The following is a 16,300-nucleotide window of genomic DNA, read 5'->3' on the forward strand; positions in this document are numbered from 1 at the left end:
GGCAAATACCTGTTGGATTTCTGCTCGGAACATGAACGGATTATTACTAACACTGTGTTCCAACATAAAAATTTTCACAAATTCACATGGAGAGAAGAGACGAGGAATAAGAAAAGTCTCATTGACTATGTTATTGTTAATAGTGATGTTTTCTCCCTGGTGAAGGACACCAGAGTGTACAGAGGATTTGAAATTGGAAGTGATCACTATTTAGTCTTGAGCAGGATAAAATTGAATTTCATATTGAAAATAATAACATGTAAGAAAGTTTTAAAGCGGATGAAAGTTGAGCAGCTCTCAGATGTGAACTGTAGACTAAATTACACAAAAATTATTGAAGACAGAATGAAAGAGTTCGAGAACAGGAACCAAACCTTGGAGATTCAGTGGCAAACCTTGAAGAAAACACTGATTGATTCAGCCAGAGAGGCATGTGTTGAGGTTGTCTGCAAGGATAGAAAAATCAGAACTCCATGGTGGACACAGGAAATTAAAGAGGCAGTGAAGGAAAAGAAGAAAGCATATCAAAAGTTCCTGTCAAATAAGTCAGCTTGTGTTCTTAGAGAATACTGAGACAAATGTAAGAAAGCTAAACACTGTATAAAACTAGCTAAACAAAAGTCATGGGAGGATTTTGGCAAGAACATAGAAAATAAATATCAAGAAGGTGGTAAGATATTCTTGAAGGAGCTTAGAAATGGAGGAAAGAGTGTTGTAAAAGGAGTTAGAGATAATAAAGGTGAGATGAAAACAGGAGAAAAAGACACCCTTGAAGTATCAAGTAATTAGTTCGAAAAATTGCTAAATGAAACAATCAGTGATAGCACAGTGGTAAAAAAACACTCAACAAGCATACAGTGAGAAATAAGTATCCATACTTGAAGTAGAAAAAGCCATCAAAGGCCTGAAATGTGTAAAGATAGCAGGAGTAGATGATATTCGGCCAGAAATGCTGAAGTATGGTGGTATAAAAGTCTTTCAGTGGCTGCACTGCATAGTTAAGAACGCATGGACAGAGGGACAAATTCCCGATGATTGGAGTTGAGCTCTCCTAGTACCCATATATAAAAAGGGAAATAAAACTGAATGTGAGAATTACAGAGGCATTTCATTATTAAGTGTTCCTGGTAAGATATATGCAAGTATACTTGAGATACGGTTGAGAATTGTGAAAAAAAAGCTTGGTGAAGAACAAGCTGGATTCAGGCCAAATAGAGGCTGTGAGGATCAGATCTTCACTTTACGACAAATAATTGAAAAAGCAATGGAATATAACAAAGATCTGTACTTAAGTTTTGTCGATCTGGAAAAGGCATATGACAAGGTGCCAAGAGAGAAGCTATTCAATATGCTACAGTTATATGGTGTCAATGGGGCATTATATCAAGCAATACTTAGTCTTTATTTGAGTTGTAAGTCAGCAGTTAGAATTGAAGGAAGTACAGGAAGATGGTTTAATGTTAAATATGGTGTGAGACAAGGATGTACATTATCCCCTCTGTTATTCATTATCTATATGGATCACATTATGAAGGAAAGTGGTATTAAACATTATATCACAATTGGAGATGCTAATGTCAGCTCTTTGCTGTATACAGACGATGTTATACTTCTAAATAAATCTGCTACAAGTTTGCAAGATTTCCTGACTAAATTGAATAACTGTTGTAATGGATATGGTATGAAGGTCAGCAATAAAAAGACAAAGACAATGAAAATAGGTAGAATCATTGAAAATGTCAACTGTGTTGTGAAAGGGGAACCTGTGGAACAAGTAAAACATTTCAGCCACTTAGGCACGATTTTTATTGATGATGGTAAATTAAATATGGAAATAGAATCTTAAATAGAATGGGCTAGGAAAGATTATAAAAACATGTGTTCTCTGCAAGGTTGACAGGAAAACGACTCAGAGGAAGACCAAGATATAGGTGGATTGATACTGTATGAAGTGCCTTAGACAATAGAAATATAAGATCTGATATTGTTGGAGGCTTGGCAAGTATCAGACTGATTTGGAGGAAAATTATAGATAGGAAGTTAGTAATGATGTAAATTTTTCATGTAGTACTAACATATCCTGTACATCCCTTGAGGGTACATGGCAGGAATTTGATGATGACAAATAAAATTTATATATATATATGTGCGTGTATACAATAACAAAGGTTAGGAAAGATTTGTTGATTTATAGAGTACTATCTCTCACGGGGGGGGGGGGGGGGATGAGAAATAGACCATTAGATCTGTTTAGGCTAGTGGAGTGAAGTAATGTTTCATGTTTCTTTGTAATGCTGTTCTGTGAGGAACCAACTTTTGTGAATATTATTGTTTAATTAGTTACAGCTACTGTGACAGTTATTGTTTAATTAGCCTTGTACTTGTACTGATGATGCCTGTGATACTCAGGTGAAAATTGTACTAATAAAGAATATTTTACGTGAGTTTATTCTGTTATTATAATAGTAAGTAGCATGAGTCATACTTTCAGGTGTCTCAGTCACAAATGAATAAACAGGAGGCTACACTATTAAAGTTGCAGGGAACCAGGCCAGGTATAGTTGTGTAATTCAAAAAATAAATTAATACTGTAATAATAAAATACACTTCTGAATAAAAAAATTAGACCAATTAAAGAAAATGTATTGAATGATTTGCAATTGTAATTTATTGCATAAAAAGTAATTATTACCGAATATTGAATTAGAATAATCTAAATCTATGTATAAGAAAATTATTTGAAAACATTCACAAAATTAGAATAATTTTTAACATGGTTCAAAATACAGTCATACCCCAAAGTTACGCGGTAGGTGGGATCAGCAAAAAGCATGTAAGTCGAATTCGCATAACTCAGGTATAATTTTGCATACAAACATACAAAATATTAGTTAATTGGGACCAAAGGTTTACAAAAACACCTATATTTTTTAAAAAATATAATCATAATTGTAGTTTTTCGTACATTAAAAAAAAAAAAAAAGAAAGTTATTTCGATGTCAGTGGTTTCATAAAATGTAATAGATTCGTCTGACGGCATAATGTCTTTTTCTTGTCATGCAAAATTTCTTCATAGCAATCTAATGATTTTTTTTATTCCTTACTTTATTTCTGAGTGGTGCTAGCGTCACCGTAGCACGTGGCGGTGAATTTGAGCTGTGCAGAAGAAAGTGATTTTTAATCGGTGAATAGTCCACTTTTTTCCCCGTTTTTCCATGATTTTGAGTGCTAAATTGTTTCTCTGAATACGAGTGTACTTCAGTGGTTGTTTTTTGGAAGTTAGTTGCTGTCGCGATATAACATATTTTGGTACCGTCGGAATTGAACGCGTAATGGTGGAAGACAAAACGAAGCTAAGTTACTGTATTTAGTTATATTTCATTTTGTTTAATTATATTTAGTACTTAAATGTTCTGATGTTTGTACTTTTTTCCCCTCTTATTTATTAATTGAATAATTATTAAAGATTACGCTACTCGGCAGTAAGGAATGATGGTGGATTCAGCAGCAGTCGCAAGTGACGTAACGCCAAGTCCTCTGCCATTTAAGCACTCAATTATTAGCAATATCATAAGGGACTTTGTGGCATGCAGTACTTGCGGCATGTATGCGTCTCGAGAATTACGTATGTGGCTTGTTAAAGAGAGTGGAGAGCGTATGTGCGCAAAATGCAGGCAGTTGGAGGAAATAAGTGCATTAGATATATCGATATCCGACTTTGTTGCTCCAGGAACGGGGAATGAATGTAAGAAGACAAGTAGTGTGATAGGAGAGAATGAGAAAATAATAGTTGATAGTGTGGAAGGTGTGAGTGACTGTGAAGGTTTAGGAGATGGTTTTGTTTGGGAGAGTGAATTTAGATTAAGAGTGACTGACCTGCAGAGGGAGATAGATGAGTTGAAAGAGGAGGTGGAATGTCTTTTGAATGAGAGCAGAAGTATGAAAGATAAGATTAGGAGAATGGAAGAGATAAATGCAAGGCGAATCAGAGTAGGAGAGAGAGAGAATTTAGGGAGTATGAGTGAGAGGTATGGGGGTGCTAGTAGACGAGAGGATGGAAACAGTAGGAGAGATGGAATGAGAGAGAGATATGGAAGTGCTAGAAGAGGAGAGAATGGAAACTGTAGGAGAGATGGAATGAGAGAGAGGTATGGGAATGCTAGAAGACGAGAGGATGGAAACAGTAGTAGGAGAGACAGAATGAGAGAGGGATATGGAAATGCTAGAAGTGGAGAAAATGGAAACAATAGGAGCGAGGGAATGGTAAGAGGTATAACGTATGGCGACTCAATGATCCGCGGTGTTCAAGATAGGATGCATGAGGAGTGTTTGCCAGGAGGAACAATAGAAAGGGTGGCTATGGCAATTAAGAGAGGTGAAAGGGTGGATGAGATGATTGTGATGGTAGGAACGAATGACTTGAGTGGTAATGTAAGTCGGGCAGCGGGAGATATGAGATTTTTGCTTGAGACTGTACGGAAGACAGAGAGGAAAAATAGTGTGTGTGTTGCCTAGGTATGATAATGATAAGCTGAGCAGAAGAGCGGTGATATTGAATGGCATAATAGCGAGAATATGTGACAAGAGAGGACTGGTATATGTGGATGCTTGGAGTGCGTTTGAGGAAAGAGAGGAATTGTATATGAGAGACCGTTTACATTTGAATGAGGAAGGACGTAGGCATCTGGAGAGATTGCTGTTCTGAACGAGTCAGTGTGTCCCAGGAAGGATGATAGCAGGGGTGGCCTCTTGTGGGAATGGACACTTGGGAGAAGGGAGACAATGTCAGGTAACACTGAGCACAGTGGAGTCTAGAAGGGATAATGCTGGGTATAGAAGCAATGGCATTTATATGCTTTATACTAATGCCAGGAGTATCCGGAATAAGGAAGAGGAATTGATGGTGCAGATAGCATCAGCCTGGCAAAAAATTATTGCGATCACTGAGATGTGGTTGACAGAAGGGGATATAACAACAGGAATAGAAGTCGCTGGGTATAGCATTTTTCGTCAGGATAGGAGGGGAAAGAGTGGTGGTGGGGTACTGCTTATGATAAGTGATGACCTATGTCCTCTAAGAGTGGAGAATTTGGAAGGAAGTGAGATAAATGATTTTGAGAGCGTATGGTGTGAGGTAGAGGTAGGCAAGACAGGATATTTAGTGGGGTGTTGCTACAGACCCAGGAGCACAGAGGATGGGGACCAGGAGATGTTTAGACAGCTAAGTTTGGCAAGTGCAAGAAGAATGATTGTTATGGGAGATTTTAACTTCAGTAGTATAAATTGGAGAGAGGAAGATGCATGTAGCAATAGGGGAATGGAATTTCTAGAATTCTTGAGGGACAAATGTCTTAGGCAACATGTAACAGAGGGAACAAGAGGTTCAAAAATTTTGGATTTGGGTATAGCATCAGAAGAGTTGATAATAACTGAGTTGATGTCTCTCCCACCAGTTGGAGAGAGTGACCATATGGTGTTGACTTGGAAAATGAATAGACATGCAGGTGTATCAAAGAGACGGGAACTTATGTGGAATTATAAGGCAGGTGATTATAATAGTCTTTGACGTCAACTTCAGGAAGTTTCATGGAGGGAGGAATTGGAAGGCCGGGATATCACTAGTGCGTGGGAAATTGTGAAAGAATATTTGTTATCAGCAATGGTAAGTTGTATACCACAAGTGAAGAAGAGGACGCAATTTGGAGTAAAGTGGATGACAATCAATATTAAACAGGAATTGCATGCGAAAAAGAGGCTATGGAAGAGATATAAGGAGACAGGTGAAGAGATGCATAAGGAATATAAGACACAGGCCAGAAGAGTGACTAGTGTGGTAAGGAAAGCGAAACTGGAATATGAGAAGAGATTGGCCCTAAGATCCAAAGAAAATCCTATGGAATTTTTTAGCTATGTGGCCAGTAGGAGGAGAAATGACTGTGGAAGAATGATATTGTGGGATAAAAATGGGAATAGAGTGACTGATACAGAGGACATAGTGGAATTGTTTAATGAACACTTTATTGGAGTATTTCATCCTAGAAGAGTCAGTTTTAATGCTAGAGGGATAGGACTGGTTCGAGGTCTGGAGGTACAGGAGTAGAGTGTGTTTCAGATACTGAGTACTCTGGATGTCAGTAAAGCTGTGGGACTGGATGGTATTTCACCACAAGTTTTGAGAGAATGTGCTAGGGAATTGACAGTGCCTTTAACATTGCTTTTCAATGAAAGTCTGGCTTGGGCAAAGGTGCCCAGGGAATGGAAGGAAGGTAAGATAGTGCCATTGCATAAGGGTGGTAACAGACTGGAAGTGTCTAATTATAGGCCAGTCTGTGTGTCATCAGTAGTTGTTAAGATCTTGGAGAAAGTAGTGAGGGACCGTATACAGCATTGGGCAGATGAGGGTAATGTTATCTGTGAGAATCAACATGGATTTGTGAAAGGATGCTCTTGTTTTAGCAATATGCTAGCCTTTTATAATAAAGTTTCAAGAACATTAGATGAGGGAAAGGCATATACTGTAATTTTCTTAGACTTGGCGAAGGCATTTGACAGGGTGCCACATGATAAGCTGATATTTAAGTTGCAGCACATTGGTCTGGATGTCAAATTGGTCAACTGGATTCAGGATTGGCTGTCTGATAGGTATCAGAGAGTTGTGTATGGTGGAGCAGTTTCCAGGAGGCAGAGGGTTACAAGTGGGGTCCCACAGGGCTCAGTACTAGGACCTATATTGTTTAATCTTTATATCAATGACATAGCCAGTGGATTGCAGGGGGATATTCAGTTGTTTGCAGATGATGCGAAGCTGGGAAGGATTATTAGTAATAGTGCAGATGTGGTAGCCCTGCAAGAGGATTTAAATAAGCTAGATAGATGGGCAAATGAATGGGGGTGTCAGTTTAATGCAGCAAAATGTATGGTCTTGAGGTTTGGGAAACATCGATGGGATGCTGCATACTCTATGGGAGGAGTTATACTGGAGGAAGTAGGGGAGACAAGAGATCTGGGGTTGATGATTGATAGAAACCTGAAGTTCAGGGGACATATTGCAAAGGTGGTGAAGGTAACATAGAGGATTGCTGCTATTATGAGAAGGACACTGACCTGCAGAGATAAGAGGGTTATCATTCCGTTGTATAAGTCTCTGATCAGACCACACTTGGACTATTGTTCTCAGATTTGGTCTCCAGGATTTGAAGGGGATAAATTAACTGTGGAAAGGATACAAAGACGGATGACAAAGATGGTTTCAGGACTGTATACAAGGATAGTTATGAGGATCGGCTGAGAGAATGTGGACTGCAGAGTTTGGTGGATAGAAGAAGGAGAGGTGATATGATTGAGACTTTTAAACTGTTGAGAGGTGGTTACAGGGTTGACACTGGGGAGTTCTTTCGCTTGGTTGAACAGCGAGAAGGAGTGATGACAAGAGGCCATCCCTGGAAGTTACGAAAGGAAACTGTGAACAAGAGGGTAAGGAGTAGTTTCTTTGTGTGGAGGGTGGTTGAGCCGTGGAATGCATTGCCTGATGGAGTGGTGGGAGCGAGAACGGTCAGTGAGTTTAAAGAGTGGTATGATAGACTTTGTGTTTCTCAGGGAGGGACCTCCCCTCGATGAGTCTTTTGACTCCTTGGAGGCCTGAATAATAATAATAATAATAATAATTACCTTGTGGCTACAATTCGTTCCTCATTAGAATCTATGTCCTCCAAAATCTGTAAACCTTTCTTTTATGATTGTTCTTGCTGTGGATTCCTGTAGATCGAACTTCTTTGCTAGCTCACAAATTTTCATTCCGCCTTCAAAATCCTTAATGATGTTTTGTTTCCAAAGTCAATGATTTTCTTTTCTTGCTAGCTGTAGAAGAATCGTACTTGCTTCCTTTGGACGACATTATTATTTTTTATGTGATAAAATTTTTATCAAGAACATAACATTAAACAATCACAAGGTTTGTAATCAATAAAAATTGTGTTTGAATGGAGACCGTGCGAAACACGTCAGTGCTTGTTCACAGCATGTGCGACACTGGCAAAGGCGGCCGGTGCCGGAAAGATATGACTAGTGGTGATGCGTGAAGCGGCACGGGAATACATACATATATGAAACCACGTAACTCCGGATTCGCGCAAGTTGTGGTATGACTGTATTAGAATATTCCAAAATTTTCCGATTGGTTTTGAGGAAAGCATAGAAATAGCATATTTCAGTAGCTGATTGACTCATGTGTGAGAAATTGTTTGTTTGTGGATTTCAGTTGATCGTTTGCTAAATATGGGTTGAATTAGTGACATATCGGAAGCTAAGAAGTTTTGTATGGTGTCTCTACACAAAGAAGGCCAAACTCAACAGCTTATAGCTAAGGATTGAAATGTTCTCGAGCAAGTGTGAGTAGAGTATTAAGACAGTATTTTAATAACCAGAGTTTTCAAAATAATCACTAAATTATTACCTTTCGACTACAGTTGTGGTCGAAAGGTAATAATTACATCAAGAAATGAGAGGAGATTGAAGAAAATCCTCTTCTGAAGTGTAAGGTATTTTCACAGGAGATGGAAAGAACTAGGTGTGAATGTGCCTAAATCTACGACATTGAGACAACTTCACAAATTGGGTTTTAAATCGCGTGCCTAAGATGAAGCCACTTATGACTTCCAAGCAAAAGGCAGCTAGAGTGTGATGGTGTAAGCAAAGACTGTTGTGGGGTCAAGAGGTACTTTTTAGCAGTCCCATGCATGAATAGAATGCATGAAACGTTCTGTGAAATTTGCAACCACTGTTATGGTGTGGGCTTGTATGACTGCAGAGGGTCCAGGTAGGCTGTGTATTGTGTAAGAAAAAGTCAATTCCAAAGTGTACCAAGAAATTATTGAGCATTTTATGTTATTGGCATCAGAAAATTTATGTGATGTCGTTTTTCAGCAAGATTCAGCTTCTTATCACACTTCCAAGATCACTACTAGATTGCTCAAAGAAAGACAAATCAGTATAATTCCTTGGCTGGAATTATACTGATTATATGAAGAAATGTCTTCAAGAAGTTGCCCCAAGAGACAAAAATGAACTTGTTTCTAGTCTGCAGACCATATGGGCATGTTTGGATAAAAAAAAAAAAGACTGTGAACTACTAGTAAATAATATGCCCAACCATTTACGAATGTTCATAAAATTTAAGGGAGATGCAACAAAGTGCTAATTATCATGTTGTTTCCCTTTGAGTTTAATTTTGTGCATTTATTTTCGCATTATTCTAATATTTTGAACCGCTTTAAAAATTATTCTAATTTTGTGAATGTTTTCAGATAATAGTTTTCTTATCATTTATATTGCATTTTTATGCATTTATATGGTTATAGTATCTATGAAGTATGTAGATTTAGATGACACTAATTCATATTTACTAATAATTATTTTCTGTGCAATAAATTAGAATTGCAAATCATTCAATGCATTTTCTTTGATTATTCTAATTTTTTTATTTGGATGTGTAATAATAAATAAAAATAGTACACCAGTTGTAATTGGTGTTGTAATTATAGTTTTATTTCTCTATTTTAGTTTAAAATGTTTTTTATCAATTTGAATTCTAATTCCAGTTTTTTTTTTTTGTTTATTTATTTATTTTGACTCCAATCCAAATTTGATTTTGATTTTTCAAAAAAATCAGTTCATCTTATTTTTTTAATTATTTAAATCCAAGAAATATTGATTTTGCTCATTTATTGATTCAAATTCGATTCCATTTCCCATTCTTAGTTTGAACACTGTTTTGTATACAGCATGTTTAGTGTTTTGACCAATTTCCCTTTTTATTTTATCATTTTATTCATTTGACTCTGTACCATACAACTTTGCTAATTCTGTTGTCCATTTTTATATTTTAATTTGTCAAATCCTCTAAAATTGTACCTAAATAGCTGAAATATTTACTTGTTCTGTAAGTTTTCCATTCAGGATGCAGTTGATGTTTTCTATGTTCTTGCCTATTTTAATAGTTTTGTTCTCTTTATTGCTGGTTTTCATAAATATATTACAGCAGGTATTCAGTTTAGTTACGGAATTCTGCAGACTTGTGCTGCATTTAAGAATAAATGATATTACTACCAGCTCTCACTATAGAGAACTTGTAGAGACCTCAGGAGTAGTTTTTTAGTGGATACTTAGCTATATTGAATAACATTGTACCTTAGGACTTTTCAGTAGTTTGTTATAGTGTGTGAATTTGTTATAACAGTGTTTACTATAGTGTGAGTCACTATACTTATTTTCTTCTTTAAGATTCATAAAATATATAGTAAATAAGATGTAATGACTGAATAAATGGCAGAAATGAATTATTTTATTTATTTATTTTTTAAATAGTAGATCTATTAGTTGCTTTTATAACTATTCCACTATTTCAGAAGCGTGTGATGATACTACCAAATGTGTGTGTGTTGTAAACTTTATCTATAACTACAGAAATAGATGATAATAATAATAATAATAATAATATTGAATTCCACATTCATTTTCTTAAATGCTACTTTTGTTCTCTGTTGGCCAACATAATATTGAACTGCTGTTCAGTGATGGGTAGAGAAGCCCATTGTTGAGTAATGGGGAAAATTGTTTAATGCAAAAAAAAATGGTGTTAAATATCATAATCAGCTTTAAACAGCTGTACTCTGTAAATGAGTAGTTCAGTTTTATTTTATTTTATTTTTTAAGAAATTGAAGTTAATGAATCAGTTTACCCAATGAAGATGGATATATTTGAAACATACAATCCTGGAGCAGTTGTCAGAATACTCGCATACAATCAGAGATGTGAAAAGTAAGTTATCTTAAATGTTGTCTGTAATTATTTTGAAACTTCTTTATATATTAAGAAAATTAAATATATAAGCATTTTATCTATTTATATAATACCATAAACTTGAAATGTTTTTTATATCAAAAGATCAAATTACTAAATAAGCATAAACTACTTCTGCAGATGGGAAGTTTTGTGGAGTGGACCACCAGAATCTTGCTCTCCTCAGTCTAGAATATTTAGTCCTCCTTTACAGAAAGTAAATTTCAAAGCTAGGTAATTTATTTTATTATTAATTACTATGTGATGTATTTTATTCTTCTTTCATTTTATTCCATGAAACTGTTGTTGTTCTGTTACATTAAAAACTAATTCATAAACTGAATCTTTTTTATTTATTTTTTTTTAATTTTGTACAAAAACTAAAAATATGCATGCTGCAGGAGAGAGAGAGAGAGTTAAAAAAAAAAAAAAAAAAAAAAAAGTTATCCATATATCTATATAAAAGTTATCTAAATACTTGAAAATTGGTTTATTTTCTGGACTTATTATTTAAAAAAAATGACAAATTAAATCCATTTATTATTATTATTGTTATTCAGGCCTCCAAGGAGTCAAAAGACTCATCGAGGGAGGTCCTTCCTAAGACAAAGTCTCTCAAGACTCATCGAGGGGAGGTCCCCCCCCCCCCCTGAGAAACACAAAGTCTATTATACCACTCTTTAAACTCACTGACCGTTCTCGCTCCCACCACTCCATCAGGCAATGCATTCCACGGCTCAACCACCCTCCACACAAAGAAACCACTCCTTACCCTCTTGCTCACAGTTTCCTTTCGTAACTTCCAGGGATGGCCTCTTGTCATCACTCCTTCCCGCTGATCAACCAAGCGAAAGAACTCCCCAGTGTCAACCCTGTAACCACCTCTCAACAGTTTAAAAGTCTCAATCATATCACCTCTCCTTCTTCTATCCACCAAACTCTGCAGTCCACATTCCCTCAGCCGATCCTCATAACTATCCTTGTACAGTCCTGAAACCATCTTTGTCATCCGTCTTTGTATCCTTTCCACAGTTAATTTATCCCCTTCAAATCCTGGAGACCAAATCTGAGAACAATAGTCCAAGTGTGGTCTGATCAGAGACTTATACAACGGAATGATAACCCTCTTATCTCTGCAGGTCAGTGTCCTTCTCATAATAGCAGCAATCCTCTATGTTACCTTCACCACCTTTGCAATATGTCCCCTGAACTTCAGGTTTCTATCAATCATCAACCCCAGATCTCTTGTCTCCCCTACTTCCTCCAGTATAACTCCTCCCATAGAGTATGCAGCATCCCATCGATGTTTCCCAAACCTCAAGACCATACATTTTGCTGCATTAAACTGACACCCCCATTCATTTGCCCATCTATCTAGCTTATTTAAATCCTCTTGCAGGGCTACCACATCTGCACTATTACTAATAATCCTTCCCAGCTTCGCATCATCTGCAAACAACTGAATATCCCCCTGCAATCCACTGGCTATGTCATTGATATAAAGGTTAAACAATATAGGTCCTAGTACTGAGCCCTGTGGGACCCCACTTGTAACCCTCTGCCTCCTGGAAACTGCTCCACCATACACAACTCTCTGATACCTATCAGACAGCCAATCCTGAATCCAGTTGACCAATCTGACATCCAGACCCATGTGCTGCAACTTAAATATCAGCTTATCATGTGGCACCCTGTCAAATGCCTTTGCCAAGTCTAAGAAAATTGCAGTATATGCCTTTCCCTCATCTAATGTTCTTGTAACTTTATTATAAAAGGCTAGCATATTGCTAAAACAAGAGCGTCCTTTCACAAATCCATGTTGATTCTCACAGATAACATTACCCTCATCTGCCCAATGCTGTACACGGTCCCTCACTACTTTCTCCAAGATCTTAACAACTACTGATGACACACAGACTGGCCTATAATTAGACACTTCCAGTCTGTTACCACCCTTATGCTATGGCACTATTTTACCTTCCTTCCATTCCCTGGGCACCTTTGCCAAAGCCAGACTTTCATTGAAAAGCAATGTTAAAGGCACTGTCAATTCCCTAGCACATTCTCTCAAAACTCGTGGTGAAATACCATCCAGTCCCACAGCTTTACTGACATCCAGAGTACTCAGTATCTGAAACACACTCTCCTCCTCTACCTCCAGACCTCGAACCAGTCCTATCCCTCTAGCATTAAAACTGACTCTTCTAGGATGAAATACTCCAATAAAGTGTTCATTAAACAATTCCACTATGTCCTCTGTATCAGTCACTCTATTGCCATTTTTATCCCACAATATCATTTTTCCACAGTCATTTCTCCTCCTACTGGCCACATAGCTAAAAAATTCCATAGGATTTTCTTTGGATCTTAGGGCCAATCTCCTCTCATATTCCAGTTTCGCTTTCCTTACCACACTAGTCGCTCTTCTGGCCTGTGTCTTATATTCCTCATGCATCTCTTCACCTGTCTCCTTATATCTCTTCCATAGCCTCTTTTTCGCATGCAATTCCCGTTTAATATTGTTTGTCATCCACTTTACTCCAAATTGCGTCCTCTTCTTCACTTGTGGTATACAACTTACCATTGCTGATAACAAATATTCTTTCACAATTTCCCACGCACTGGTGATATCCCGGCCTTCCAATTCCTGCCTCCATGAAACTTCCCGAAGTTGACATCTAAGACTATTATAATCACCTGCCTTATAATTCCACATAAGTTCCCGTCTCTTTGATACTCCTGCATGTCTATTCATTTTCCAAGTCAACACCATATGGTCACTCTCTCCAACTGGTGGGAGAGATGTCAACTCAGTTATTATCAACTCTTCTGATGCTATAACCAAATCCAAAATTTTTGAACCTCTTGTTCCCTCTGTTACATTTTGCCTAAGACATTTGTCCCTCAAGAATTCTAGAAATTCCATATCCCTATTGCTACATGCAACTTCCTCTCTCCAATTTATACTACTGAAGTTAAAATCTCCCATAACAATCATTCTTCTTGCACTTCCCAAACTTAGCTGTCTAAACATCTCCTGGTCCCCATCCTCTGTGCTCCTGGGTCTGTAGCAACACCCCACTAAATATCCTGTCTTGCCTACCTCTACCTCACACCATATGCTCTCAAAATCATTTATCTCACTTCCTTCCAAATTCTCCACTCTTAGAGGACATAGGTCATCACTTATCATAAGCAGCACCCCTCCACCACGCTTTCCCCTCCTATCCTGACGAAAAATGCTATACCCAGTGACTTCTATTCCTGTTGTTATATCCCGTTCTGTCAACCACGTCTCAGTGATCGCAATAATTTTTTGCCAGGCTGATGCTATCTGCGCCACCAATTCCTCTCCCTTATTCCGGCATTAGTATACAGCATATAAATGCCATTGTTTCTATACCCAGCATTATCCCTTCTAGACTCCACTGGGCTCAGTGTTACCTGACATTGTCTCCCTTCTCCCAAGTATCCATTCCCACTAGAGGCCACCCCTGCTATCATCCTCCCTGGGACACACTGACTCGTTCAGAACAGCAATCTCTCCAGATGCCTACGTCCTTCCTCATTCAAATGTAAACGGTCTCTCGCATACAACTCCTCTCTTTCCTCAAACGCACTCCAAGCATCCACATATACTAGTCCTCTCTTGTCACACATTCTCGCTATTATGCCATTTAATATCACCGCTCTTCTGCTCAGCTCATCATTATCATACCTAGGCAACACGCACACTATTTTTCCTCTCTGTCTTCCGTACAGTCTCAAACAAAAATCTCATATCTCTCGCTGCCCGACTTACATTACCACTCAAGTCATTCGTTCCTACCATCACAATCATCTCATCCACCCTTTCACCTCTCTTAATTGCCATAGCCACTCTTTCTATTGTTCCTCCTGGCAAACACTCCTCACGCATCCTATCTTGAACACCACGGATCATTGAGTCGCCATACATTATACCTCTTACCATTCCCTCGCTCCTATTGTTTCTATTCTCTCCTCTTCTTTCATTCCCATATCTCTCTCTTCTGAACCCCTTATAGCTTACCACTGGTTGTATCCATAATTTTTCAGATGGGAAGTATTACACGAAATACTTTCTTTTGTGTAAGCATGAAAGAAAGGATAATGATTATGCATTTTAAGTCAGCCAAATATGTTGTTCACTGGATATTGTCATTCCTTAATTCTGGGCCAGCAGATGCTTCAAAACATACCATGAATGCAGTGAAATGTAGTAAAGTATGACTAGTAAACAGTTATGGGAAAAAATAATAAACTCAGAAACTCTAGTTACTTAGTAAAAAAAAAAAAAAAAAAAAAAACTCATACAGCATTCTGTAGGCAACTGAAAAAAAAAAAAAAAGCTTAGATGGAAGAAAGAGTACAGTAAAAGGAATCAAAGATGATAAAGGTGATATTATTATTATTTGACACCTCCAGGGAGTCCTTAGACTCATCGAGGGAGGGCACCTGCTCTACAACTCCATCTCCACCTACACCAACGGCATCTACTGCCGACCACCACCACTGGTATTTTCACAGACAATCGCAAACATCCATGTCCATGACAGGATTTGAACCCGCAGCCTTTTTAGTGGATACGCTAACCACTCAGTCAACCAGGCTGGCATATGAAAGTGGAATTTAAAGATGTTTTAGATGTCTTGAGTAAATACTTTTTTAAACTTGCTAAATGAAACATTTAAAATATTAAAACATTAAGCTACATTTAGGCACAATTTGTAGTAAAGATGGCAAGTTAAATGTAGAAATAGACACCAGTATAATCAAAGCTAATATAAAATCTGATAATATTGGAGTCCTGAACAGATAACAGATTAATTTAGAGAAAGATTTTCAATAGGCGGTAATGATGTAATCTTTTTGATGTAATACTAGCAGTATAGCCTGTACACCCAACCTGAGGCTACATATCAGGAATTTGATGATGAATCTTATTCATCATCAAATATTAGCCATTACTAGCTGCCAACCTGTCTGGCAGCTCCATATAAATTTAAATTATTTCACCAATAAATTACCTAATTAAAACCAGAGTTGAGGTGTGCACAATATACACACACCCATGTGGGCTTATTGTTGTATACGACTGAATAAATTTTATTTATTTTTATTCCTTTCAGGCAGAGCAGTGTTATTATAATACAGTAATGCTCCACCTTATGACATTTAGTTTTACAATGATCTGCTCGTATGATTGTTTTAGCAACATGATTTCATTCTATCATGAATCAACTGAAGCACAATTTTTGTAGGCTCAGTTTGTTTATGACATTGTTGCTTATTGCATCTCTTTGTATTTCGGCATTTCACTGAATTGTAAACTGTTTATTATTTTATCATTCTTAATAGTGGGAAATAAAAATCAATTTTTTTACATTTGCAAAAATGTGAAAATAAGACTCATAAACTTATTACATTAGATATAGTTATTAT

At 37.2% G+C, this 16,300-nt stretch overlaps 1 protein-coding gene across 1 annotated transcript in view; it reads left to right on the forward strand.

Annotated features, from left to right (window-relative positions):
- The window catches only part of LOC150100014 (F-box/LRR-repeat protein 4-like), a 213,813-nt gene that overhangs the window by 15,579 nt on the left and 181,934 nt on the right, over positions 1-16,300 (forward strand). The window contains exons 3-4 of the mRNA XM_090403195.1: positions 10,711-10,816; positions 10,979-11,071. Of these exons, the coding sequence (XP_090259321.1) occupies positions 10,711-10,816; positions 10,979-11,071 (199 nt within the window). The remainder of the gene's footprint in view (positions 1-10,710; positions 10,817-10,978; positions 11,072-16,300) is intronic.

The sequence above is a fragment of the Typopeltis vanoorti genome, chromosome 13 (genome assembly GCF_054136105.1).
Source record: "Typopeltis vanoorti isolate ZY-2024b chromosome 13, IOZ_Tvanoo_1.0, whole genome shotgun sequence".
Taxonomy (NCBI): domain Eukaryota; kingdom Metazoa; phylum Arthropoda; class Arachnida; order Uropygi; family Thelyphonidae; genus Typopeltis; species Typopeltis vanoorti.